Source organism: Ahaetulla prasina, chromosome 9 (assembly GCF_028640845.1).
Source record: "Ahaetulla prasina isolate Xishuangbanna chromosome 9, ASM2864084v1, whole genome shotgun sequence".
NCBI classification, from domain to species: Eukaryota; Metazoa; Chordata; class Lepidosauria; order Squamata; family Colubridae; genus Ahaetulla; species Ahaetulla prasina.
Window position 1 is genome coordinate 11,357,051 of NC_080547.1, and position 26,079 is coordinate 11,383,129.

At 47.6% G+C, this 26,079-nt stretch overlaps 2 protein-coding genes across 6 annotated transcripts in view; both read left to right on the forward strand.

The window, feature by feature from the left end:
• The window catches only part of ABCG4 (ATP binding cassette subfamily G member 4), a 41,275-nt gene extending 37,491 nt beyond the window's left edge, over positions 1–3,784 (forward strand). The window contains exon 15 of the mRNA XM_058194662.1: positions 1–3,784. This exon is cut by the window's left edge and continues 2,459 nt beyond it. The gene's annotated coding sequence lies outside the window, so the exon portion shown is untranslated.
• A 1,847-nt stretch (positions 3,785–5,631) lies between these two features.
• NLRX1 (NLR family member X1) lies at positions 5,632–25,920 on the forward strand. 5 transcript variants are annotated; one of them, XM_058194459.1, is made up of 9 exons: positions 5,637–5,939; positions 10,624–10,767; positions 12,815–12,884; positions 14,280–14,377; positions 15,013–15,629; positions 17,242–18,662; positions 20,182–20,268; positions 20,347–20,598; positions 22,055–25,920. In XM_058194459.1, the coding sequence occupies exons 2-9, from the start codon at positions 10,647–10,649 to the stop codon at positions 22,371–22,373; spliced, it is 2,985 nt and encodes a 994-aa protein (XP_058050442.1). In that variant the 5' UTR covers positions 5,637–5,939; positions 10,624–10,646; the 3' UTR covers positions 22,374–25,920. The 5 variants fall into 5 exon arrangements, with proteins under 5 accessions (XP_058050447.1, XP_058050442.1, XP_058050444.1 ...); XM_058194461.1 differs by lacking the exon at positions 5,637–5,939 and adding an exon at positions 7,466–8,082; XM_058194463.1 differs by lacking the exon at positions 5,637–5,939 and adding an exon at positions 8,108–8,246.
• The last annotated feature ends 159 nt before the right edge of the window (positions 25,921–26,079 follow it).

The following is a 26,079-nucleotide window of genomic DNA, read 5'->3' on the forward strand; positions in this document are numbered from 1 at the left end:
TCCATTCCCATCCCACTCTGGGGCCAGCCAGAGGTAGCATTTGCCGGTTCTCCAAACAGCTCAAAATTTCCGCTACCGGTACTCCAGAACCTGTCAGAACCTGCTGGATTTCACCCCTGATCTATCTGCAGCCGTATAGGAAAAAAATTGCCATTTGAGACTTTTAGGGGCTCTTCCCAACCTTCTCGGATCTCCATCGCTGGTCCAAGAACATCTGAAGGTCCTTCAGTATTTCTTTCTGGGCATTGCAATCATTTTTATTATTTTAAATTCTGCGACAATCAAGTGCGCGTGTTCACCAAAACTGCTTCCCAGCTTCCTCTCTGTGCTGCTTGTTTAACGAAGGGTGGAAACTAATCAAGGAGAGAAGCAACTTAGAACTAAGGAGAAATTTCCTGACAGTGAGGACAATTAACCAGAGGAACGGACTTGTCTCCAGAAGTTGTGGGTGCTTCATCACTGGAAGCTTTTAAGAAGAGATTGGACAGCCGATTGTCAGAAATGGGGGTCTCCTGCTTGAGCAGAGAGTTGGATTAGAAGACCTCCAAGTCTCTTCCAACTCTGTTATTCTGTTCTATTGTATTCTCTCTCTCCGGCATTTGAGAATTTTAAAAAGCACTGGAGAAGACAATCTTTTGGAGAAGAAGCAGGTTCTCCCCATCTTCCACACCTGGAAGAATTAAAGCACGGGAATGTTTTCCTGCAAATCCCACAGAGGCTTGGTGGCAGCGGTCAGGCTGCTGGACACTGGCATTGTTAACGGTCTGAGGAAAGCGATTGTCCTTCCCGGACCAGCTCAATTGTGGGAGAGGTTCCACTTGATCAGGAAAGACTTCCAAATTGCTTCGTCTCCCCCAGCACGTCCTTCTCCAGATATTTCGCACTTTGGGCCCTGGGGATCCGTTGGCTCTTGACAGATTAGAGCAGTGGTTCCCAACCAGTGTGCCGCGGCACTAAGGGGTGCCGTGAGATCTTTTGAGGGTGCCGGGAACTTTTGAGCTACGGAGATTTTAAATATCTATTTCCTTATAAGGGTGCCGGGAACTTTTGAAAGGCTTTCCAAGGGTGCCTCAAACAAGAAAAGGTTGTGCCTCAAACAAGAAAAGGTTGGGAACCACTGGATTAGAGCCTTATAACTCAGAACAAATAAAATGGCAAATTATAGGATTTGCCTATATTGGGGGTTGTTGCCTGACCATCAACTTCCTGCCCCTAGTCCTGTTTGGATTTTCAAAGCGAAGCTCTTGAGGGAACGAATGGAACTTCCATAATCAAGAGCAGTCTGCTGCCAACTACACGGTGGGGATCAACGATGCGCTTGTGAGGGCCCTGAAGCCATCGGATGCTGGGGATGATGGAGCTTTAGCTCAAGCCTGTATGATGAACTGTGCCTAGCGTTATTTTGCTTGTCCTGCCATTGCTTTTGTCTGAAAACCTTGAGTGACTAACTTATGATTTTTAAAAACTTTGTAGGGAGACTTTTTCTTTCTTTCTTTCTTTCTTTCTTTCTTTCTTTCTTTCTTTCTTTCTTTTTCTTTCTTTCTTTTCTTTCTTTCTTATCTCACACACTTCCTTTTTTCTCTTTCTTTCCCTCTTTCCTTCCTTCCTTCTTTCCTTCTTTTTTTGTCTCACAAGCACGCTCTTTTCTTCGTCTCTTTCCCTCTCTCACTCTTTTTCTTTCTCTAACACACTCTTTTCTTTCTTTTTCTATCTCACAAACTTTCTTTTTCTTTCTTTCCTTTTTTGTCTCACAAACATGCTCTCTCTTTTCTTCCTCTCTTTTCCTCTCTCACTCTTTTTCTTTCTCTCCCCAACACACTCTTTTCTTTCTTTTTCTCTTTTCGTTTTCTTTCTCAAACTTTCTTCTTTCTTTCTTTCCTTTTTTGTCTCACAAACACGCTTTTTTTCTTTTTCCTTCTATCTCACAAACTTTCTTTCTTTCTTTCTTTCTTTCTTTCTTTCTTTCTTTCTTTCTTTCTTTCTTTCTTTCTTTCTTTCTTTCCCTCTCTCCTTCCCTCTATTTCTGGCCCATCAAGGGGACTTTTCCTGAGGAGCCCCTTTCCCCTTCTCGGCCTTCCTCCATCACCCAGAAAACCTCTCTCTGCTGCAGCAATAAACCCTCTTCCTTTTCTTCCTATGTTGCCTTGGCTTCCAGGAGCCTCCGTGCTGGGATCCTTGCACCCCTCGTTTAGGCTGTGGGAACCACGACAGCAGATGCACAGGGGTGCGGTGGGGGGGAGGCTCTTCTCCGCGAACAAATGAATGAATGAAAACTCTAAAGCCAGATTCCACCAGCACTTGTGGGCATCTTCTCAGGAATGAAAGGGGCTTTTATCCTTCCAGAGCAGGAATTGAAAAATATCAAAGGCAAAGGAGCAAAAATGCAGCAGGAGAGAACAGGAAAGTTCCCATCGTTCTTGAAAGGGAGGGAGGGAGGGAAAACCCTCCAAACATCTGGGGCGTTCAGATATGCTTTTCGGTGGGATTCATACCCATCTGAAATTTGATAACCCAGGACGATTTCCCAGCATCCTCCAAAAACCTGGTTGTTTTCGTGCAAACGTTTCATTGCCAACCCTTTCTTTAACGACTGTTCAAAGTTAACGATGGTGCTGAAAAGGTCCCTGGCAACCAGTCCTCGCACTTATGACCGTTGCGACATTGCCCACGTCACATGATCAAATTTGGGGCATGTGGCAACTATCGGTTGCAGGGTCCCAGGGTCCCCAGTTGACCGTTTGCGAACTTCCCAGCCGAGCCGACGAGCAAACTCAACGAGGGGAAGCTGGATTCGCAGAACGACCGCATGATTCACTTAAGAACGGCCATGATTCGCTTAACCACCATGGCAAACAAAAAAAAAAGGCATAAAATCGAAAGTGACTCGTTTTAACAACCATATTGCTTAAGCGACAGAAATTATGGTCCTAACTTGAGGACTACCTTAATTTCAAAATAAAGGCAAGAGGTTTTTTCACTGCTAATGGCCCAAATACATACCCTAAGCAATCCCAAAAGTGTTTTTTCCAAGAGGGAACCGAATCAAATCAAATCGAACCAAACCTTAATTGTCAATGCACAACACGTGTACAATGAAATTGAATGAGCCTCCCTTGGTGAAGCTGGGCTTTCTTTGGTTTTCCATGAAGACGTTTCGCCTCTCATCCAAGAAGCTTCTTCCGTTCCGACCGTCAGAGCTTCAGTCAGCACGGAAGAAGCTTCCTGGATGGGAAGTGAAACGTCTTCAAGGAAAAACAAAGGAAGTCCAGTTGCCTGTTGAAAAAGCACCTTTGGGACAACCAGGACCTGGATGACTGAGAATCTCCATAATTTCCCACCCCACCCCCAAGCAATGCTCCCTGGGCGCCTCCGGATATATTGAGATCACAATTTGCAGTGATCCGGCAACTGGGAAGTTGAAAAACTGCAATCTCGACACATCTACAAGTTGCAGAAAACTGGTCTGATCACATTGACAAGTAGCAGAAAACCGGTCTGATCTATTGATGAAGATACTGTTCCCTTCGCAGCTCCATTCTCCAGGAGTTTAAAGACTTCTTTGTTGGTGCTATGATTTCAGTTGGCCATTCATTGCTCCTACCCCAAACTCAGGCAAGAATACAAATTTCTCTCTTTTTCTCTCTCTTTCTCTCTCTCTTTCATTTCCGCTGTTATTTTCGGAAAGGTGGGTGGGGATATCTTCCCTCAAATCTTAACAGCTCGATGCCTGATGATGGTATTTCCTCACTAGTTGCAAATGTTTAGGAATAAACAATAGCCAATTTCTGCGTTTCCTGGTGTTTCTTTATTCTTGGTATCGGTATTTGTGAATACGATGATCCTTTGGAAACATTTTACATTTGCAGCTTTGGGCAGTGGCTGGGATTCAAGTAATTGAACCACCGGTTCTCTGCCCTAATGATTTCTTCCAACAACCAGTTTGCCAAACTGCTCGGAAAGTTAACCACTGGTTCTCCCAAAGTGGTGTGAACTGGCTGAATCCCACCACTGGCTTTAAGGCTTTCAAAGCAAATTATAGTTCTTTTAAGCAGCCGGTGTTAACAAAAAAAATTATCCTTTTTTAAAAAAAGAAAAAAGAAATTTGTGCTAAAAGCAACAGTTGCCATAATAGCAAAATTCCTTACACATTCTTCTCTTTAAAAAAGTTTGTTATTTATAACACAACACAACAAACACAAAACACATAACATACACTACATTTTTACAACTGTTTCGTAGCGGTGATCTCCTAATATTTAGGTTTTCTCCCATTTCCCCTAATAATATTTATATCCTTCTTGTCCCATTATCCCTTATTACTCTATAGTTCCGATCACTCATAATTGGCCAAGTGTGATTGGACACACAAGGACTATTATTTTATTAATACACATTTTATACACTATCTTACAGACATCTTGCACTTATTGTTTCTCCCCTTTCATCGCTGTTCATTTTTTCTAGTCTCCAGTCATTCTTATTCAGGTCTAAGTGATAAACTTGGGAGTTTACCCCATGACACAATTCTAGAGTTTCAAAAAAAAAAGGAAAAATTTCCGCTATTTCAAAAGGGCCGATTTCCACCTAAGTTTGCTTAGAATCACATCTTATTAACTTTTCTTTCTCTACGATTCTCTGCTTGGAGGAGGCAGAGAATATTCTTGATGGCTCGTAAGAGCTTTTCAAGCATTGGGCCCTTCCCACTGGGTCAGTTAGAATATTACCAATTTGCCAATCTAGCCTATATCCCTGGAGATTTCCTGGGGCTCCTGAAAAGCCCCAACCTAAACAAAACCCAGAAAATGAGGAGGGGTATCTAGGTTTTGAACTCAGAGAACCTAATGTACACAAGGCGTATTTCACACATTAATAAAACCTATATTTCTATTGCCCATAATGCTGCCTCTCTCTAGTTGATGGAAGACTTTGTTATGTTTCAAAAGTCTGCATCTCCCCCCACCCCCCGCTTCTCCCCCATCTTCCAGAGAGGGCCTCTTTAATTAGCTGTGGGGTGCTTGTTGCTCTCTGAGTTTGGTGGTTTTCCTGCAGATGTTTCATTACCCAAATAGGGAACAAAATCAGTGCTAGAAGGGAGTAAGGTTTGTGGAAAGGAGGAGGAGGAGGAGGAGAAGGAGGACTGTGGGGTGCTTAGTGCTCTCTGAGCTTGGGGGTTTTCTTGCAGACATCTCATGACCCAGCTAGGTAACATCATCAGTGCTAGAAGGGAGTGGGGTTTGCAGAGTGGAGGAAGGAGAAGGGGAGGAGAAAAAGGAGAAAGGGTGGGGGGAGGAGGAGGAGGAAGAAGAAGAGGAGGAGGAGGAAAAGGACTGTGAGGTCCTTGGTGTTCTCTGAGCTTGGGGGTTTTTTTGCAGACGTTTCATGACCCAGCTAGGTAACATCATCAGTGCTACAAGGGGGTGGAATTTGGGGAGTGGAGGAGAAGAAGGAGAAGTGTGGGGGGTGGGTGGGAGGAGGAGGACTATAGGGTTCTTGGTGCTCTCTGAGCTTGGTTGAGCCCAGGGCTCAAGAGGTCCCATCCAGCCCGCCTGGGCAGCGGGCGATCATCCCTCTCTTCCTGGGCACCGCTGCCAGCCGCGCTTCGCCTCGGGGCCGGCCAGCCCCGCAGGGCCAAGGGAGGGAGCCACCCTGCAGGCGCCGGGGATGGCTTCGAGCAGCCCCCGCCCTTCCCGGCCGGCTGCTTTGGGGAAGCCGAACCCATCGCCGAGCCCAGCCAGCCAGCCAGCGGGAAGCGCCGGGGCAGCGCAGGAAACCGCACCGGAGCCGCGGAGAGAGAAGCGAGCGGGGGTGTGGGGGGGAGCATCGCCTTGGCTGCCTCTCCCTCCCCGAGCGGACCCCCAAATCCCGCCCCCCAAAGAGTCCCCGATGAAGCCGAGCGCGCCGGGGCTGCGACCACCCGCGGGAGACCCTCTTCGTCTCAGGTGACTCCAAAAGAGTCTGGGGGGAATCTTGGTTCGGGGTTTTTTTCCCCTTTTTTGGGGAGTGGGAGATGTTTGCAGCATCGGGGGTGCTGGGCGCCGTTTTGGGGGAAGGGGCGACGTCCTTCCAGCTGCAAAACCCAGCGTGAATTTGGGGGAGGGCGAAGGGGCGAAGCGAAGGCTCTTCGCCTTCGTTCACAACCCGAGAACAGCGCAGCTGGAACCGCAGCTGTGAGCCTGGCAGGCTAGCTTGGGGGGGGGCTGGAAAGGATGGATGGAGTGATGCTTAGGGGTGGGATGGGATGGAAGCCAAACCTTGATTCTTGCGCCCCCCAAATCCTCCGACTACTGAGGCCTAAGGACCCAAAAAAGACACCAAAAATGGCTGAAAGAATTTGTGGGTTTGCGTAACTTTCTGACTGCAGTAGGTGGCACTCTTTCTTTGATTTTTGGCTGAGCGGCTGGGGTTGTGCCAACTTAAGCCCTGCCAGGAAGTTCCAGCGCTGTCGACTAGACCGGGAAGTTAAAAGTAAAAATAAAGCTAAATAAATGCAGAAGGGCGAATAACTTTTTTGTTGTGGGGAAGGATGGGTCCCTCCCTGCGATGCAATCGCTACCAGTCCAACTTCGGGCAAAAAGATCCCCCCCCCCTCCAATTCAGGACTTCAGTCTTGTAGCTACAGATATGAGTCAGGAAAGTCTTGGGTCACACCTCCAAAATTGTGGGTAGAAAGATTGTTTCTCTCTCTCTCTCTCTCTCTCTCTCTCTCTCTTTTTCTGGAGACGTCTCAAAGTCTCAACATGGATTTTTTTTGGGTTGTTTTTGCAGAAGCAACGTAACATTTTGTGTTTATTCAGCAAGAGGAGACAATGAATGAAATTATTCTTCCCAGCAAAGAGTTTTCTGCATCCAAACCATGGGTGAAATCCAGCAGGTTCTGAGAGGTTCTGGAGAAGCGGTAGTGGAAATTTTGAGCAGTTAGGAGAACCGGCAAATACCACCCTCTGGCTGGCCCCAGAGTGGGGAGGGAATGGGGATTTCGCAATATCCTTCCCCCTGGAGTGGGGAGGGAATGGGGATTTCACAATATCCTTCCCATGCCACACCCACCAAGCCACACCACGCCCACCAAGCCATGCCCACAGAACTGGTAAGTAAAAAAAATTGGATTTCACCACTGATCCAAACATCTGCCAAAGGACCACAATTTTGCCCAAGTGGGAATGGCAAAATTCAGGGGGGAATTTTGCATTTCCTTGTACTTTCCCCTTCCTTCAATTTAGCAGAATTAAGTAATTTGGATGGTTTCTTAGCTTGTCTCCTGTTCATCTGGCTTGGCCACAGTGGTTAAATCCATTTTTTTTTACTACCGGTTCTGTGGGCCTGGCTTGGTGGGTGTGGTGTGGCTTGGTGGACATGGCAGGGGAAGGATACTGCAAAATCTCCATTCCCATCCCACTCTGGGGCCAGCCAGAGGTAGCATTTGCCAGTTCTCTGAACCACTCAAAATTTCCGCTACCGGTTCTCCAGAACCTGTCAGAACCTGCTGGATTTCATCCCTGCTTGGCCACCAACTCACGAGTTAAAACTCTGTTTAAACAGATTAACAGAGTTGGAAAGGACCTTGTCGGTCATCTAGTCCAACCCCCCACCCAAACAGGGGACCCTACAACATTTCTGACAAATGGCAGTCCAGTCTCTTCTTGAAAGCTTCCAGTGATGAAGCTCCCATGACTTCTGAAGGCAACTTCAGTTCCATCTGTTGATTGTCCTCACTGTCAGAATATTCCTCCTTATTTCCAGGTTGAATCTCTCCTTGTTTGGTTTCCATCCATTATTCCTTGAACTCTGGGAGTTGAAGTCCACAAGTCTTAAAGTTGCCAAGGTTGGAGACCCTTGCTTTATAGAGTGGTATTAGCTGTAACCAAAGTTGCTCAGAAAACCTTTTCTGTCCTGTGGCTTTAAGAGGAGGAGAAAACCTGATTATTTTGGTCTGTTGGGACTTAGTGAAGGGCCAGGAGGAGGAGAGCTGGCAGAGAACCAGACCTTACGTCAGCCTGGCGTTTGACAAGACAAAACAGAAACGGGTCTGTCCTTCGGAGTTTGGCTTTCAGAACGTTGCTGGAGGAAACTGTAGATCAGAAGGTGTGCCTTTAATAGAAAATTCTTTTAGAAACTGCTTTCTTAAAGCAACTTGTTCTGCAGCTCCTCAGATATATTCCAGTTCTTCTTTCTCTGGTTCCTGGCTTCCTGCTATTAGTCTTCTCTTCTCATTAACTGCAAGGATTTGTGCTTTCTTAGCGAGGACCGTGAGTTTTACGTTTTACTGTTGTAGTTGCTTGGTGCATGGTGACATCTGATAGCCACCCCAACGTGGCCAATGGCAAAATTCTTGGAAGAAACACAATGACCCACACGGGTGGCTGAGTTGACTCCAAAATAAGCATTGGTTGGAGGTCTTGATATTGGCTAAACGTGGGGTGGCTCACCCTCTTAACCAGCGGTAACCAACTGGTGGTCTGTGGACCACTGGTGGTCTGTGAGAAAATTTTGGTGGGCCGCAGAAAAATTATTTGTATTTTTTATATTGCACTAGTTATCTTTTAAAAAAAATCATATTAGTGTTAAAATTATGAATTAAGTGGTCCCTGAGGTCCGAAAGGTTGGTGACCCCCTGATCTAAACCAGGGGTCTCCAACCTTTCGGACCTCAGGGACCACTAAATTCATAATTTTAAATCCCGCGGACCACTAATATGATCTGCCTAATGACCGCCTGGATGGGAGTGGCTAGGTGGTCATGTGACTGGGTGGGCGTGGTCAACTCAATGTCACTCATGTTAAGGGGTGCCTTGCCGGCCTCTACTCGCCCCTCCCCTCCCAGCCCCTCCTCGCCTACCCGCCCGGGCTCCTTAGGGTCCCAACAGGAAACAGTTGTTGGAGTTAAGCAGCCACCATGAGGAAGAGTTGCCAAAACAGCTGGTTCAGTTCAAATTGGATCTGACCGAGAAGAAGGCTCAGCAGAAGCACCTCACTGAGGACTAGGAGCATAGGCTTTCCAAGCAGAGGGAAGACCTATGGGAGTGCAAGGCTAGATACTGGTGCCTGGAGGCTCAGCAGGCTGAGATGGTCAGCTAGTTCCAGGCCATGATGCAGTCCCACTGGAACAAGGCCCTCCGGCTCTTCGCCACCAGCGGCGCTTCCCTCCAGCCTTTGCCCAAAGCCAGGAGGCCAAAGCAGACCTCAAGTTGGAATTTCTGCCCCCCTCCGACCCTCACAAAACGACCCTGAAGGGGGAGACTCTCTGCAGCAACACAACCGTTCATTACACGTATCCTGCCCAGGGGCCGTAGTTTGAGGACCCCTGATTTAGTACAATATAAAAAAATGCAAATAATTCTTCTGCGAACCACCAAAATTTTCTCACAGACCACCAGAGGTCCACGGACCACCAGTTGGTGACCGCTGCTCTAAACCTCTTTTTGTGGGGTCAAATAGGCTAGTTTTATTTTCCTTTCTAAGTTGAGGTCCTGTTAAACAACAGGTCACTTTCATCCTGACCACTTGTTGTGGTCCGCCAGCAGCGTGGGGACCTGGCAATGGAGTCAGACAGTGAGGAGGCTGGGGAGGACAATGGGCCAGTCCTGGAGTCAGGGTGTTGTGTCCCACTCCTCCGCTGACGGCCGGGTCGGGGAAGTCCGTATTAGGCGTGCCTCTGCAGCTCTGCCAAAGTCCTATCAGAGTTCTCAAGGCAGGCAGGAGACCAGGAAGTGACTTCAGCAATCCAAGTTAGACTTTGCCTGACTCAGAGAATGCCAGAAAACAGATCCCTTATATAGGCCATGGGGTGTGGCTCCATGACTCAGCACTTATCCAGGCCTGCCCCTCCCTTCCTTTTGGTGACGTCGCCTCTCCATTCTCTGGAAGCGTGGGTCTATCCATTGCATCGTTTTGTCTCCAGCTGTTGGTAATCTCAGCTCGTGGCTGGATTCAGGCTCACATGCTATCGGAGGGAGGTTTGTTTGTTTGGCCTGTCCGGGCATGGTGCCAGGGCTGGGAGCTGCAGGCATGCCAGGACATTCTTCAGCACTATCAGCGTCTGGCAAGAGATAAGAGGGGCCCGGCTGTGGCAGGGGGAGCGAGCGAGACACAACACAGGGGAAGGCCCGGATGAGAGCTCTGCATCAGAGGCAGGGGTGGGGCCAGGGCCATCTGGGAGCGATGCACGGACTCCGGAGCCTCCAGAGGCGGACATCTGAGAGGCAGAGGAATAAGAGGAGCCTGTTCCTAGTGCATGCATGAGAAGAGCTGCCAGAAGGCAAGAGCAGCTGAAACAAAAAGGGTGACTCAGGAGTAAGGCCAGGAGATGATTGGCCCCTCCCATATGGCTTAAAAGAGCAGCAACAGCTCTTGGGTTCTTTGTAGAAAAGCAACGTTGATTCCATTGCTTCTTGTCAGCATCTCTTGAACTTTGTGGGGTTTTTTGTCAAGAAAAGCCTTTGGCAGGTTGCCAAATACACCAAGGTTGGAGGTAAGGCCGAAGAATTTGTTTTGGATTAAGCTATTTTAATAAAATAAGTTTGTTGAGGACTGAATTGTGTTTAGTAATCACTACTTGGGCCTTGGTTACAACAGCACCAGGGGAATCATTTCCACAAGACTTCTGACCCTTAAATGTCTTTTTCAGTTGAAGGACAGGACTTTGGCATCATGCATTTCAAGCACTGGCTGCCCCAGATGGGGGTCCAGTACAGTCGAGTGAAGCCCAGAAACCCCAGAGGGAGAAGCAGGGGAGTTGCCTCACTGCCAAGACACCTGGATCTTATGTTGGGTAAGCAAAGATTGTGTTTTGGGTTGGAATGGCAGGGGAGCTTCGGACCATGTTATTTTTCCTTTCTTTTCTGAGCCCCGCGGAGGGTGGGGTATTAACTTGGAAGTTTCTGCTCCCATTGTGCCAATTAAAAGTCCAAAGAAGAAAGAAGAAGACTTCAATGGAAGCTTCAGGAGAATATTTGTAAGGAATACTTTCAAGGGTTTGAGCTTCTTGCTCCCAAATCCATTGAAGTTGGAAATGGATGGATGGATGGATGGATGGATGGATGGATGGATGGATCAATCAATCAATCAATGGATCGATGGATGGATGGATGGATGGATGGATGGATGGATGGATGGATGGATGGATGCGTGAATCAACCAATCAATCAATGGATGAATGGATGGATGGATGAATGGATGGATGGATGGATGAATGAATGGATGGATGAATGAATCAATGGATGAATGGATGGATGGATGGATGGATGGATGAATGAATCAATGGATGAATGGATGGATGGATGAACAAATGAACGAACGAAACAAATACTATCCCTCAGCTACAACCATCCTACTTTTTCAAAAAGAGATGGGTTTCTTCTTTTTTGCTCAGTCAGAAAGCTTCTGGACCACTGTTTCTCAACCTCAGCAAATTTAAGATGTGTGGACTTCAACTCCCAGAATTCCTCAGCTAGCATTCTGGGGGTTGAAGGCCACACATCTTAAATTTGCCGAAGGTTGAGAAACAGTTCTGGACCAACTCTTCCCTTCCCTCCCCTCCCCTCCCCTCCCCTCCCTTCCCTTCCCTGTAAACCAAGAAGATATTGTTCCATTCTTTCCAGCCTTCAAGGCTACCTCTTGGTTATTTGTTTCCCAGCCTTCCCCCTATCTATTCACCTACTTCTGTTCTGCTTGTGACTCAGCAACTGGGATTAAGGGATGGTTAGGATTAGACTGAACCCTTTCCTCACACCATGGGGGAGTGATAGCATTCCCTGCAGCTATTTGATCAATCACGCTGGTGTGTCATGAGCTCCCTATGTGTTCTGGCTTAGTCATCCCTCACTGTCGACTTCAGCAGAGTCCCATCATGGGATGCTAAATCTGCAATCCTCAAGGTGGGCTAAGAGGAGCTCCACCTCCCTACTTCATAAATTGCAACAGTTGTTGTTAGTCGCAAAGTCATGTCTGACCCATCGTGACCCCATGGACAATGTTTCTCCAGGCCTTCCTGTCCTCTACCATCCTCTGGAGTCCATTTAAGTTCATGCCGACTGCTTCAGTGACTCCATCCAGCCACCTCGTTCTCTGCCGTCCCCTTCTTCTTCTGCCCTCCATCGTTCCCAGCGTTAGGCTCTTCTCCAGTGAGTCCTTCTTTCTCATTAGGTGGCCAAAGTATTTCAGTTTCATCTTCAGGAACTGGCCTTCTAAAGAGCAGTCAGGGTTGATCTCCTCTAGGACTGACCTGTTTGTTTGCCTTGCAGTCCAAAGGACTCGCAGGAGTCTTCTCCAGCACCAGAGTTCAAAGGCCTCGATTCTTTGGTGCTCAGCCTTTCTTATGGTCCAACCTTCACAGCCATGCATTGCAACTGGGAAAACCATAGCTTTGACTATATGCACTTTTGTTGGCAGGGTGATGTCTCTGCTTTTTAGTACGCTGTCTAGATTTGCCATAGTTTTCCTCCCCAGGAGCAAGCGTCTTTTAATTTCTTGGCTGCAGTCCCCATCTGCGGTGATCTTGGAGCCCAGGAAAATAAAATCTGTCACTACCTCCATTTTTCCCCCAGCTGTTTGCCAGGAATTGAGAGGGCCGGATGCCATGATCTTAAGTTTTCTTAATGTTGAGTTTCAAGCCAACTTTTGCACTCTCCTTCTTCACCGGCATCAAGAGGCTCTTTAGTTCCTCTTCGCTTTCTGCCATTAGAGTGCTATCATTTGCACCTCTGAGGTTGTTGATATTTCTCCTGGCAAGTCGCAAAAGTATAACATGTAAATTGTCCGAAACAAATGGGTAGCTTCATGATTGCTTCCTTTTTGGTCTTCTTTGATCTGAGATACAGGGAGAAGCCCACTCTTCAAGGGAATATTTCACCTAGACCAGACTCGGTGCACCTTGGCATCTTCACTCAGGTAAGAGCACACCTCTGCAGGGCTCAGCTCCAGGTGGACAGGATGTTTCCTCTGGGGAATGGAAGACGTTGGTTTCTCGGCAGAAAACGAAGGGTGGGTGAATGAACCAGAACAACTATTTATTTTATTTATTTATTTATTTAATCATATTTATATACCGCCCTATCTCCCAAGGGACATAAGAACAGTTTTTTCCCGAAGGCCATCACTCTGCTAAACAAATAATTCCCTCAACACTGTCAAACTATTGACTAAATCTGCACTACTATTAATCTTCTCATCGTTCCCATCACCAATCTCTTTCCACTTATGACTGTAACTTTGTTGCTGGCAATCCTTATGATTTATATTGATATACTGACCATCATTTGTGTTGTAAATGTTGTACCTTGATGAAGGTATCTTTTCTTTTATGTACACTGAGAGCATATGCACCAAGACAAATTCCTTGTGTGTCCAATCACACTTGGCCAATTAAAAAAAAAAATATTCTATTCTAAAAAAAATAATTCTATGATTCAGCACTGAGGGTAGTCACCCCATGGACCAAGGTGAAGCTTGAGAACATGCAAAGACGAGGAATGGGTGATCTTCCAGATGTTGAGTTCCCAGCATTCTTTGCTATTCTCCAGGCCAGAAGGACCAGTAGGATCCTTCAGGCACTTAGCTTGGCCACCTGTTTAGTAGCTCCAGCCCTTCCCTTCCCTCCCTGGGAGTCTCAGCGCTTCAGCGACCGGTGCACGAAACTTTGGCCGGGCTCCTTGAGAGACGGAGTTTGCAGGGGGCTGATCTAGTGCCCAGGCTGGCTACAAGACAAACATTCATTCTTGGCCGTATTTGAGATTCTTAGCTGGAATGGAGAGCAAAGCTAGGGTTGACCCCGGGCACTTCTCTCCACTAATAGGCAGCCAAGCTAAGTGCCTGAAGGACCCCATCCCATCACTAATTCATATTAGTGGTCCGTGGGATTTATTTTTATTTATAGTTTAATTTCTATACCGCCCTTCTCCCGAAGGACTCAGGGCGGTTTACAGCCTTATTAAAAACACAAATAATACATAATACAAATAACAAATTTAAAACGAATTTAAAACAAATATTAAATAGGCCTAATTAACTAAAAGGTCATAGACCGACGTAAAAACCCTTAAAATTTAAAATTATAATTAAAATAATAATTAAAATTATGAGTGTAGTGGTCCCTGAGGTCTTAAAGGTTGGTGACCCCTGGTCTAGACTTATACTCTGTGTTGATTCCCAAGGACAACTCTGGCCTCCAGAGGCTCCTCAGAAAATTGTCATCGTTGTGTAATTTTGAATATGGTGAGAGAATGGAGTAATTCATCTTGGCCACCAGAGCTACATCATTCTTCTAACAGTTTTGTTCTTCCACAGGAACTTCACTCATTACCCGGGAATGTTACAAGAGGCAACGTCTCGGCCTGCTTCCCCCAGGCCAAACCAAAGAGTGCCGAAGAACGTAGACTCTTCTGGTAAACCTCTGGACCTCCCTTCCTTGGGAGGGTTGGCGGGTGATGAAAGTCCGTCAGATACAAACCCAAGATCTCTAGGGATGTTAGAGAAGGAACTTACTCCTTGTCGTGTCCCACTCCTCCTCTGACGGCTGGGTCGGGGAAGTCTGTATCAAGCGTGGCCACAAAGCCTCTGCAGCTTTGCCAAAGTTCTGTCAGAATCCTCAGGGCAGGCAGGAGTCCAAGATGTGACTTCAGCAATCCAAATTAGACTTTGCCTGACTCAAAGAATGCCGGAAAGCAGATCCTTATATAGACCATGAGGTGTGGCTCCATGACTCAGCACTTATCCAGGCCTGCCCCTCCCTTCCTTTTGCTGACGTCGCCTCTCCATTCTCCGGAAGCGTGGATCCCTCCACCCTCCAGCTGCCGGCAATTCCAGCTCGTGACTGGCTTCATACTCCTCATGTTCACATGCTGTGGGGGAGGGGTTTATTTGCTCAGTTTGTGCGGGCATGGTGCCAGGACTGGGGGCTGGAGGCATGCCAGGCCGTTCGTCTTCATTATCCGTCTCTGGCTGAGATAACAGGAGATGAGAGGGGGGCGAGCGAGGCACAACACTCCTTCTCACCTTTCCTTCTCTTGTTCCTCTGCAGAAGCCATCCAAAAACACAAGAAAAGTTTGGCAGATTGGTTTCGCCGGCAGCCCAACGAGGAGAGACAGTTTGGACCTTCCTTCGCCCTTGACGCCATCCACGTCGATCCGGTGATCCGGGAGAGCTCCCTGGAGGAAATCTTGAAACCTTCTCCAGATCTGACCATCCAGAACCAACTCCAAGGTTCTTGCTGTGATACCATTGGTCTCCAGAACCTTTTTGACGAAGACCTCTGTGGACAAGAAGTGAAGAATGTGGTCCTCTACGGGACGGTGGGCACTGGGAAAAGCACCCTCATCAAGAAGATGGTGATGGACTGGTGTCACGAGCGCCTCCCTCATTTTGAGCTGCTCCTCCCCTTCTCCTGTGAGGACCTTTCCCAGGGCAACAGCCCCGTGTCTTTGCGCCGTCTAGTGACCAAGAAATACCTCCACCTCCGGGAGATGGCCCCCCTGCTTGGCTCCAGCAACCTCAAAGTGCTCTTCATCCTCAATGGCCTTGACCGTCTCAACCTGGACTTTCGCCTGGCCCGCACTGAGCTTTGCTGTGACCCCAATGAACCCCTCTTGCCAGCTGCCATTGTCGTCAACCTGCTCAGGAAGTACATGATGCCTGAGGTTTGTGGGGAGGGATGGGCAGAGGCCCACACTGTGCCTGCCTTCTTCCTGATTTCTTTCTCCCTTCTCCTTTCGCTAAGGAGGCAGCTGAGATCGGTAGCCTTAAGGTTTGCGAATTAAGGTTTGCGTGCAGGGTTGGGTATTCACTTACCTTTGCTACCGGTTCGCAAATGTGAGCGTGTGCGCGCTCACACGCTTCACTCTCACGCGCCACCTTCATGCGTGCACAGAGCCTCCTGCCCATCTGCAGAGAGTCAAAAAGGGGACGTGATGACATCCGGGCGGGTAGGTGGAGCCTCCTGCAGCCGCCGCAACCGGTTTGCCCAAACTGGATAGAACTGGCTGAATACCACCACTGGTTGTGTGGAATAGAATCAGTCTCTACTAAGTAGTGGGAACCGATCATTTTTTATTTGCACAGGGCCAACTCTTAAAATATATTTTATTGGGTGATCTTTGCCTAGCTGTCACTTATCTAGTGTCAGCGTTCCAGAAAACCCCCCCAACTACAAGTAAAAACTCTGAAGCAAGCATCTTTCAAAGTTCTATTTACTAGGATAGGTAAACTGGCACATCTGGGAAAACCTGAATCTGAGCGGTCTGAGTTTTCCCCTCAGTAAATCAAAACCCCCCAAAACCATCCCCTCACTCCTCAGTCGATCACATGCTCCAATCACCAACCGTCCCATCTCAAGACGCCACTCTGACCACTCCTTCTCCAGATGCAGGATCGGCCTGACCTTGACCGACAGGAAGAATGCTGTTAGGTCTCAAGACAACAACTCTACTAAATACTCCTCTCCTACTTTCCCACACATGAGAAAGTGGCAGCACGGAAGCTTCTGGCCTAATATGGCTTCCAAAGCCGACACCAAGTCTGCATTGAACTAATTGAAAGAAGTGGGATACAAATGGAATGAATGTTAAGTAGTATGAGGGGGCCTTGGTGCTCTCTGAATTTGGTTTTTTTCTTGCAAACGTTTCATTACCCAGACTGGGTAACATCACTGTGCTAGAAAGGAGTTGGGTTTGCAGGGAGGAGGAGGAGGAGGACAATGAGGACGAGGACAACTGTGGGGTCCTTGGTGCTCTCTCAACTCGATGATTTTCCTGCAGACATTTTATTACCCAATTAGGTAACATCATCTGTGCTAGAAGGGAGAAGGAAGAGGAGGAGGAAGGAGAGGAGGAGGAGGAGGAGGAGGAGAACTGTGGGTTCCTTGATGCTCTCTGAACTCGGTTATTTTCTTGAAGACATTTCATTACCCAAACTAGGTAACATCATCAATGCTAGAAGGGAGTGGGCTTCAGAGAGCAAACCCCTCTCCCTACCAGCACTGATGATGTTACCTAGTTTGGGTAATGAAACAAATGTCTGTAAGAAAACCACCCAGCTCAGAGAACACCAAGGACCTCTCGCTACAACCCTGAGCTACAAATATTCTCCTTGATTGGTTACTAACCACTATAGAGGATGAACTAAATTGCACCAGTCCTCTGCTGAGTCCCATCATAATTTCGTATATCGCCCTTCTGTTGCACCATGAATGCCCTTTAAACATCACTGGGCCCAAGACTTAGGAATAACTCCAGTTTGTTTCCATTCCTCCAGGCCAGCATCATTGTCACTACTCGCCCTTCGGCAGCACGTCGGATCCCCAGCAAGTTTGTGGGACGCTACGTTGAAGTCTGTGGCTTCTCGGACCTCAACCTCCAGAAGCTTTACTTCCAGATGCGCCTACGGCAGCCTGAATGTGCCGGAGCCTCTGGTCCCCCCACAGCAGAGCAGGCCAATGAGCAGGACAACCTTGTGGAGATGCTCTCCAGGAATCTGGAGAGGCACAACCAGATTATGGCCGCCTGCTTCCTTCCCTCTTATTGCTGGTTGGTGTGTACGACCTTGCACTTCCTTTATTTTACCAAGACGGTACCTCCCACTCAAACTCTGACGGGGATCTACACCAGCTTCCTACGGCTCAACTTCAGTGGGGAAGTGCTGGACAGCACCGATCCTTCCAACATCTCCATGATGAAGTACGTGGCCAAGACGGTGGGCAAGTTGGCCTATGAAGGGGTGATGTCTCGACAGACTTGCTTCACAGAGAAGGATCTCCGCCGCTGTTTTGAGGTGGAAATGAAGACGGAGAGTGAGTTGAACCTCCTGAACACTTTCCGGAGTGATGTTCTCCGCTTCTTCTTGACCCCCTGTGTTCAGTCAGGCAAGGAACACATTTTTGTCTTCACTATCCCAGCCATGCAAGAGTACCTGGCTGCCCTTTATGTGGTCTTGGGGGAGAAGAAGACCCTGGTGCAACGGGTGGGCAAGGAAGTCTCTGAAATTATTGGGAAAGTCGGCGAAGATGTGGCCCTGGTGCTCAGCGTGGTCTCCAAATTCTTGCCATTGCGCATCCTGCCCCTTCTCTTCAACCTCATCAAGATCTTCCCTCGCTACTTCACCCGGTTCAGTACCAAGGACCGGGACACCATCGCCCGCACCATGGCAGTGGAGATGTTCAAAGAAGAGGACTACTTCAACGACGATGTCCTGGACCAGATCAACTTCAGCATTCTTGGGGTGGAAGGTCCCATGCGCCACCCGGATGAAGCTTCCGACGATGAGGTCTTCGAGCTCTTCCCCATCTTCATGGGTGGGTTGCTGTCCCGCCGTAACCGGGCCATCTTGGATCAACTGGGCTGTCCCATCAAGAACCTGGCTGCTTTCGAGATTGCCAAGGCCATGAAGAAAACCGTCATCCGGAATAGCCGTAAGGGATTGCCACCATCTGAACTGATGGACTATCTCTTCTTTCTACACGAGTTCCAGAACGAACGCTTCACAGCGGAGGCTGTCCAGTCCTTGAGGACCATCAACCTCTCTTCAGTAAAGATGACCCCTCTCAAATGCGCAGTCCTGGCTTCAGTTGTGGGCACCACGAGCCACGACGTTGAGGAGCTCAATCTTGCCTCTTGCCATCTCGATGTGGGCAGCCTGAGGACCCTCTTCCCCATCTTGCTACGATGCAGGAAACTCCAGTGAGTATCTCCTGCTCCAGGGGTGGGCTTCAAAAATTTTAGCAAGGGGTTCTCTGCCTGGTTGCTGGGTAGGCGTGGCCATGGTGAGCATTGCCTAGTCTGCTTCCTGCACCATGGGTGTGTGTGTGTGTGTTTTTGCCCTCCCCAGGTTCTGGAGGCAATCCTTGAGCCTCCGGGAGGGCGAAAACAGCCTCCCCAGACTCTGGAAGCCTTCCAGAGGCTGGAAACAGGCCCGTTTCCAAACTTCCGGTAGGCCCATTTTTCATACTCCCCGAGCCTCCGTGCACGCCCTACACTTCCTGTATCCAAAACAGGCAGGGTGGGGACTCCTAGGAGGTGTGGGGTGGGCGGGGCTACCCAGGAGTGAAATTTGGACGTTCTCTGAACTGCGCAGAATCTTAGCTAGAGGTTCTCCCGAACCCCTGCGAACCCTCAGCAGCCCAGCCCTGTCCTGCTCTAATTTAGCACAACCCACACAATTCACATCACGGTTAAGCTTCAATTATGACACGCAATTAAATCTAAGAGTTCTGCAATAATCATGAGGTTTCGCCCTCATTTTTGACATAACGGTGTGGGTTTTAACCCACATCTTTTTTTTGAATTCATGTTTTTTTTTTTTAAGAAAGCGAGTTGAAAAAAATACATTGGTTTCTTAGAAATTCCAATATGCCGTTCTTATGACATCCTGCTTTTCTGGCAAGTTTAACCTATTTATTGGAAGGGAACTTAATGCTGAATTTAAAGGATCGAGCAGAAAATAGGGTTGTTTCCAGCCTATTGAAGAGAACATCATGTACCGCTAATACTCCGAACCCTTTGAAAATAGATTATTCGCAGGAAACGCTTCTTAAATTCGGTAATCATTTGGTGAATCAGTTCCAGTGTGTATTTTTCAACGGCTTTTGAAATTTGAAAATTGCAGTCTTGACTTTGACCAGTGGGTGGCAAAATCAGATAGAAAGTTAGAAAGTCGTTTCATGGTGAAAACTGAAGATGAATTTGGGTGCCAGGAAGCTTCCCGTGGCAGCGTTCCACCAGTTTTAGGGTACTGCATATCCCATCCTCCTTGCCAGCTTGGTCAAAGGGAACGCAACCAGTTACATCAGGAAAACTCAGTGGTGAAATGTAAAATTTGTTACTACCGGTTCTGTGGGTGTGGCTTGGTGGTGGTGGGTGTAAAATGACTGGGTGGGCATGGCCATATTTTTTTTTGTTTAAAATGCTTTTAAAAGGCTTTGATGATCCTAGCTGAGCTGCATGATCATCAGAGGCTTTTTTTAAACTTTTAAAAGCATTTTTTTTGGCCAAAGAAAAAATGCTTTTTAAAGTTAAAAAAACCCAAAACCCTCAGCTGGGCATGGGAGGGAGGATTTTTGCTACCGGTTCTCCAAACCACCCCCTGCCATCCCTACCGGATCGGGCGATGCGGTCCGAACCGGGAGCATTTCACCCCTGGGAAAACGGAACATAGGATGCTGGACTTGCAACTCCAACATTGTTCTGTTGTCTCCTCCAGTTTGCAGCTCAACAGTCTGGGCCCAGAGGCGTGCAAAGAGATCCGGAACCTGCTTCTGCATGACAAATGTGTGGTCGACACTTTGCGGTGAGTGTGAAGGAGCACGGGCTTGTGTGGGAGGATGGCTTCCACCTCCTATGTTGATGTTTACCGTGTCCTCCTCAGGCTTGCAGACAATCCATTGACCGAGCAGGGGGCCATCTACCTGGCCGAAGGCCTGGCTGGCAACAGCTCTTTGAGAAATCTCTCACTACTTCACACCTCCTTGGGGAACCAGGGGGTGGAGGTCATCACCCAGCACCTGGCTCAGAACCAGCACCTACAGGAGCTTGATGTGGCCTACAATTCATTGACGGACGAAGCCGCGTTGGCCCTGGTTGAGGAGGCCAAGAAACACGCAACGCTGGAAACCGTGCAGTGAGTGTCAGCCTTTGGCCGTGCCAACTTCTGAGTTGAATGTCCAAGGCACATGTGGGAATGTCTGGAGTCCTTTTGTGCCTCTGGGTCGCTGAGAATTTTTGCAGAGAGTGTCTAGTCCCCCTTAGCCATGAAAGCTGGTTGGGTGACTTTGGGCCAATCACCAGGAGACAGTGAGTCCTAGTCCCGCCTTAGCCATGAAAGCTGGTTGGGTGACTTTGGGCCAATCACCAGGAGACAGTGAATCCTAGTCCCACCTTAGCCATGAAAGCTGGTTGGGTGACTTTGGGCCAATCACCAGGAGACAGTGAATCCTAGTCCCGCCTTAGCCATGAAAGCTGGTTGGATGACTTTGGACCAATCACCAGGAAATAGTGAGTTCTAGTTCTATTTTAGGCATGAAAGCCAAGCACATGACTTTGGACCAATCAGGAGAGGACAATAAGTTCTAGTCCCGCCTTAGCCATGAAAGCCAGCTGGGTGACCTTGGGACAGTCACTCACTCTCAACTCAACCCACCTCACAGGGTTGTTGTTGTGGGCAAAATAGGACAAGGAAGGTGCACTGGATATGTTTGCCATCTTGAATTATTTGTAAAAAATAGTAAAGGCGGGATACAAATTTATAAATAAAAACGATATGTTGTTGTGATGTTCCCCAACCTGGCCCCTTTCAGATCTGTTGGGGATGAATTCCAGGATTCGTAACTTTGGAATCGGCAGCCAAGGGTGCCTGTTGGAGCTGGCAGGTCGCTTCACATGGACTTGTCCCAAAGATGCTTTTTCAGGAAGCATATCAGAGTTTGTTGCAGAAAGCACATCCAGATAGCACACACAAATAACTGATTCAGCAGGATTCATTAACTTCTCTTTATATACATAATAACACATACAATACCAATAGCAGATTCTTCCGACGTGGTAGAGAGCTACAGGCAAAAAACACAGGCAGAGGGGAGAACAGCAGGGATGAGTTTCAGGTTTTCAATTCAGCAGACGGTTTAGCTCCCTTTTGCACCGACTCAGAGCTACAGAGCCACGCCCAGGCTCCTTCCAGTTTCAGTTTCCAAACAGTCCTCATTGGCTGACTTAGTTGCTATGGCTAGTCATTGGCTGACCTTGTTACCGTGTCTCTTCCAGTCAGGAATTCTCTGACAAGGCAACTGGATTTTTCTGTTTTTTCTTTCGCTTCTCATCCAAAAAGCTTCTTCAGCTCTGACAGGGGAGTGGAGAGTGGAAAGATTACTATCTTGTCAGAGCTGAAGAAGCTTCTTGGATGAGAGGCGAAACACCTTCAAAAGAAAAAAACCAGAAAGTCCAGTTGCCTCCTGGAAAAGCACCTTTGAGACAACCATGACCTGGATGACAGAGAATCTCTACAGGCTTCACATGGATTTGTTCTGCTTCTGGCTCTTAAAGCTGTCCTCCCCTTCTTCTTCCCTCTTCCTCCTCCCCAGCTTGTACTTCAACGAGATCAGCGAAGAAGGCAAGCAAGCCCTGCACGAGTTGCGGAAGAACCGGGATGGCATCCGTGTCCTCATCTACCTGACCATGGGAGCAGACGTCTCCGACTACTGGGCCATCATCCTGAACGTGGTCCAGAAGAACCTGCCTATCTGGGACAGGGACCGGGTGAAGCAACATCTGGGGTTGCTCCTAGAAGACCTTCAGTGCAGCCGCCGACAGACGGTCAACCCTTGGAAGAAACTCAAGTTCATGAGAGTAGAGAGCGAGGTCAAGAGGATGCTGGGCCACATGCAGAGAGGCACCCTTTGACCCTCGGTTCTTGGGAGCCGCCTGGAAGCAGAGCATGGGTTTCCTACTACGCCATTGGAACGCCGGTTGAGTCAGATTTCACAAGAGATCTCGTTAGCCCACCGTAGGTAACGGGACAAGGTTGTCTCTTAAGTTAGCTCAACCCACCTCAGGGCTCTTCTGACATTGTTAGCAAACTAAGCTGGCAGGTACCGTGAACCAGAATGTCCAACTTTGACACCTAGAAGACCGGTAGACTTCAACTTCCAAAATTCCCCAACCAGCCACGTTATGGGGAATTCCGGGAGACGACGTCCTACAAGTCTTAAAAGTTCCCACGGTTGGACACCCCGCCATAGCCGCAACTGCCAATCAAAGATTGAATCGGATATCCCGCTCACGTAGCAGGCGGTTTGCCTTAATCTCATCTCTTTACGGTTTTTTTAATTGAAATCATCTGTTTGCGTTTGGTTGCATTCCAGGCGACCCTTTTTTTAAAAAAAAACAAAAAAACCATGTTTCCCCAAAAATAAGGCCCTGTCTTATATTTTTTTGAACCCTGAAATAAGCGCTTGGCCTTATTGCCACGCCCTCAAAAGCCCGACTGGGCTTATTATCAGGGGATGTCTTATTTTGGGGAAAACAGGGTTATAATAATACAAACCACACAGAAGTTGTGGGCATGGTCCCTTTGGGAGATCGCGGGTGCTAAGTATCATAGTTGCCAACTCAGCGTGCTCATTTTTCCCATAGTTTTCTCTGGGGGGAAGGAAAGCTAAATTAAACAGGTGGTCCTCGACTTACCACCGAAATTAAGCCCAACAGTTCTGTTACTATGCAAGACGGTTGTTAAGCGAGTTTTGCCCTGTTTTACCGTCCTTCTTGCCTACCGTTGTTCAACGAATCTGGCTTCCCCCTTGGCTTGGCTTGTCCGAAGGTCGCAAAAGGAGGATCACGTAGGTCCCAGGACGCTGCAACGGTCATAAATGTGAGTCGGTTGCCGAGTGTCTGAATCTGGATCGTGTGACCATGCTGCAGTGGTCATAAGTCTGAAAAATGGTCGTAAGTCACATTGTCACTAAAAGAACTGTTATACATCGAGGACCACCTGTAAATGGGAGCTTACCAGTTAGAGGTTATTTAGTTGAATGCGCGCGAGAGAATGTAGGTATTTTTAAAAAATACCAGTATTTTCTTTGATGGGGTTGATGAGAAGAGCTGAGGCTGACCCAACCTCTTTTCCCATGTCTGCAATACAAAGGGAGTTCTTCTTTAACAGATTTTAACAGAATAACAGAGTTGGAAGGGACCTTGTAGGTCATCTAGCCCAACCCCCAGCCCAAGCAGGAGACTCTACACCATTTCTGACAGATGGCAGTCCAGTCTCTTGTTGAAAGCTTCCAGGGATGAAGCTCCCACAACTTCTGCAGGCAACTTCTGTTCCTTCGGTTGACTGTTCTCACTGTCAGAAAATTTCTCCTTATTTCCAGCTTGAATCTCTCCTTGATCAGTTTCCATCCATTGTCTGGCCTTCAGGTGCTTTGGAGAATAGCTTGACCCCCTCTTCTCTGTGGCAGCCCCTCAAATATTGGAATCATGTCTCCCCTGGTCCTTCTCTTCACTAGACTAGCCAGGCCCAATTCCTGCAACCGTTCTTCATATGTTTTAGCCTCCGGTCCCCTAATCATGCTGGTTGCTCTTCTCTGCACTTTTTCTAGAGTCTCAACATCTTTTTTATAGTGTGGGTGACCAAAACTGGATGCAGTACTCTAGGTGTGGTCTTACTAAGGCTTTATAGAGTGGTATTAGTACCTCCCTTGATCTTGATCTTGATTGTATCCCTCTGATAATGCAAGTTAGGATTGCATTGGCTTTTTTAGCTGCCGCTGCACACAGCTGGCTCATATTTAGCTGGTTGTCCACTAAGACTCCAAGATCCCTCTCGCAGTCACTGCTATTAAGCCTGGATTCACGCAGTCTATATGTATACTGTTGGTTTTTCTTCTTGTCTCTATCCGTCAGTGTTTCATGTGGCGTCCTTTCCCTCTCATTCCTTCCGTCGCTACGACATTCAAAATACCTCACATCCGATTCTGCACCATACAGTGACTTTTCTCCCATTTGCTGAAGTTATTGGCAGGAAAAATATGGACTATAGACCAGGGGTCTCCAACCTTGGCAACTTTAAGACTTGTGGACTTCAACTCCCAGAATTCTGGGAGTTGAAGTCCACAAGTCTTAAAGTTGCCAAGGTTGGAGACCCCTGCTATAGACAGATCTAAAAAAGACGAAGGGCCGTGTCCTATATCACTGAGGACTAGCAGCATGGGGGATTTGGTGGCCTATAACCCTGCTATTTTCTTTGGTTTGGGGGGGTCGGGGGGGGGGAATCCCTTCAACTTTTTCTACCCAGAGTTTTTTTTCCCCCCATGGGGGACCAGCTGCTGGATTGTTTTGCAAGAATGCAGAGAAATAATACAGTAACGCGATACAAGATACGATACGATCTTTTTATTCCTCTCAGCCAGATTTTTCGAGACTGGGCTCAAATCCCAGCAGGGCCGAAAAAAGCAGGGATTAAAAAATGGATTGACTTGGGAATTGTTTGCCTACGTGCCTCAAGAAAACTAAAAGCACTTTGCTTTAGTACACACAGCCCTCAACTTACGACCCCATTGGCACTGGAAGTTCTGTCACTAAGCGATGCGATGGCTAAGTGAGTCACATCCAATTTTTTTCCCCACGGTCATTAAGCAAATCACACCGTTGTCCACTGAATCCAGCTCCCCCCACCCCCGGGAAGGGAGTGTTCACATGACACAGTTGCAAATACTTTCTGGTTGCCAACTGACCAAATTTTGACCACATGAACTCAGGGAAGCAGTGACGGTCGTAAAGGCGAGTCAGTTTTTTATCACCGTCGTCACTTTGAACAGTCTCTAAATGAATGGTCGTAAGTCGAGGCCTATCTGTAGATCCAGGACTTGTGTACCCCGTTTCTACAACCAAGAAAAAAATAAATAAAAATAAACAGATATGCATTGGATATAAGTATGCAATTGGAGACCGGCTACCACAGGGTGAGAATTTGAAGGACCGAAGGATTGTTTCGCACAGAATGAATTAATTCTTAATAGAATTAATGAATGAATTAGTTCTCAGTAGAATTAATGAATTAATTCTCAGTAAAATTAATGAATTCTCAGTAGAATTAATGAATTAATGAGTCAATTCTCAGTAGAATTAACAAATTAATTTTACGGAGTGGAAGCAGGTTTTGCAAATACGTTTTGAGAAGGCTGATCCTTTATGTCTCTGAAGTTTGCACAGAGCCTGCCAGCCGAGGGGCAGTCTATCTTGAAATGCCAGCTACCGGGGACAAACAAAGGGGAGAGAGCCTATTGTGGGTTTTGTGTTGTGTGAACACTTTTACTTTGCTTCCAATGTCTCATAAACGCGAGTGTGCGCACACAAGTGCTGGACTCCGGAGAAATAGCAAGGAATATCTATTTTCTGGTTGTGACAAAAGCCATTAAAATAAACTTCCAGCGAATGTTTTACATTATAATTTCCCGTTTGTTGCATTATTTAAATGCACCGCTGATTTGTAATATACCTCCTTGCCAATTGTATGTATATATATATGTTTTCTGAGGTTTTCACGGGTGTTTGTATGTAGGTCTTTGGTTATTCGGGTTTTCTCCCGCATAAAATTGGAAGTGTCTTG

Coding starts and splice junctions, on each gene's coding strand:
- NLRX1 (XM_058194459.1), top strand. CDS start 10,647: ATGCATTTCAAGCACTGGCTGCCCCAGATGGGGGTCCAGTACAGTCGA. Junction 10,768..12,814: donor ACACCTGGATCTTATGTTGG/GTAAGCAAAGAT, acceptor TCTGAGATACAG/GGAGAAGCCCACTCTTCAAG. Junction 20,269..20,346: donor TGTGTGGTCGACACTTTGCG/GTGAGTGTGAAG, acceptor TGTCCTCCTCAG/GCTTGCAGACAATCCATTGA.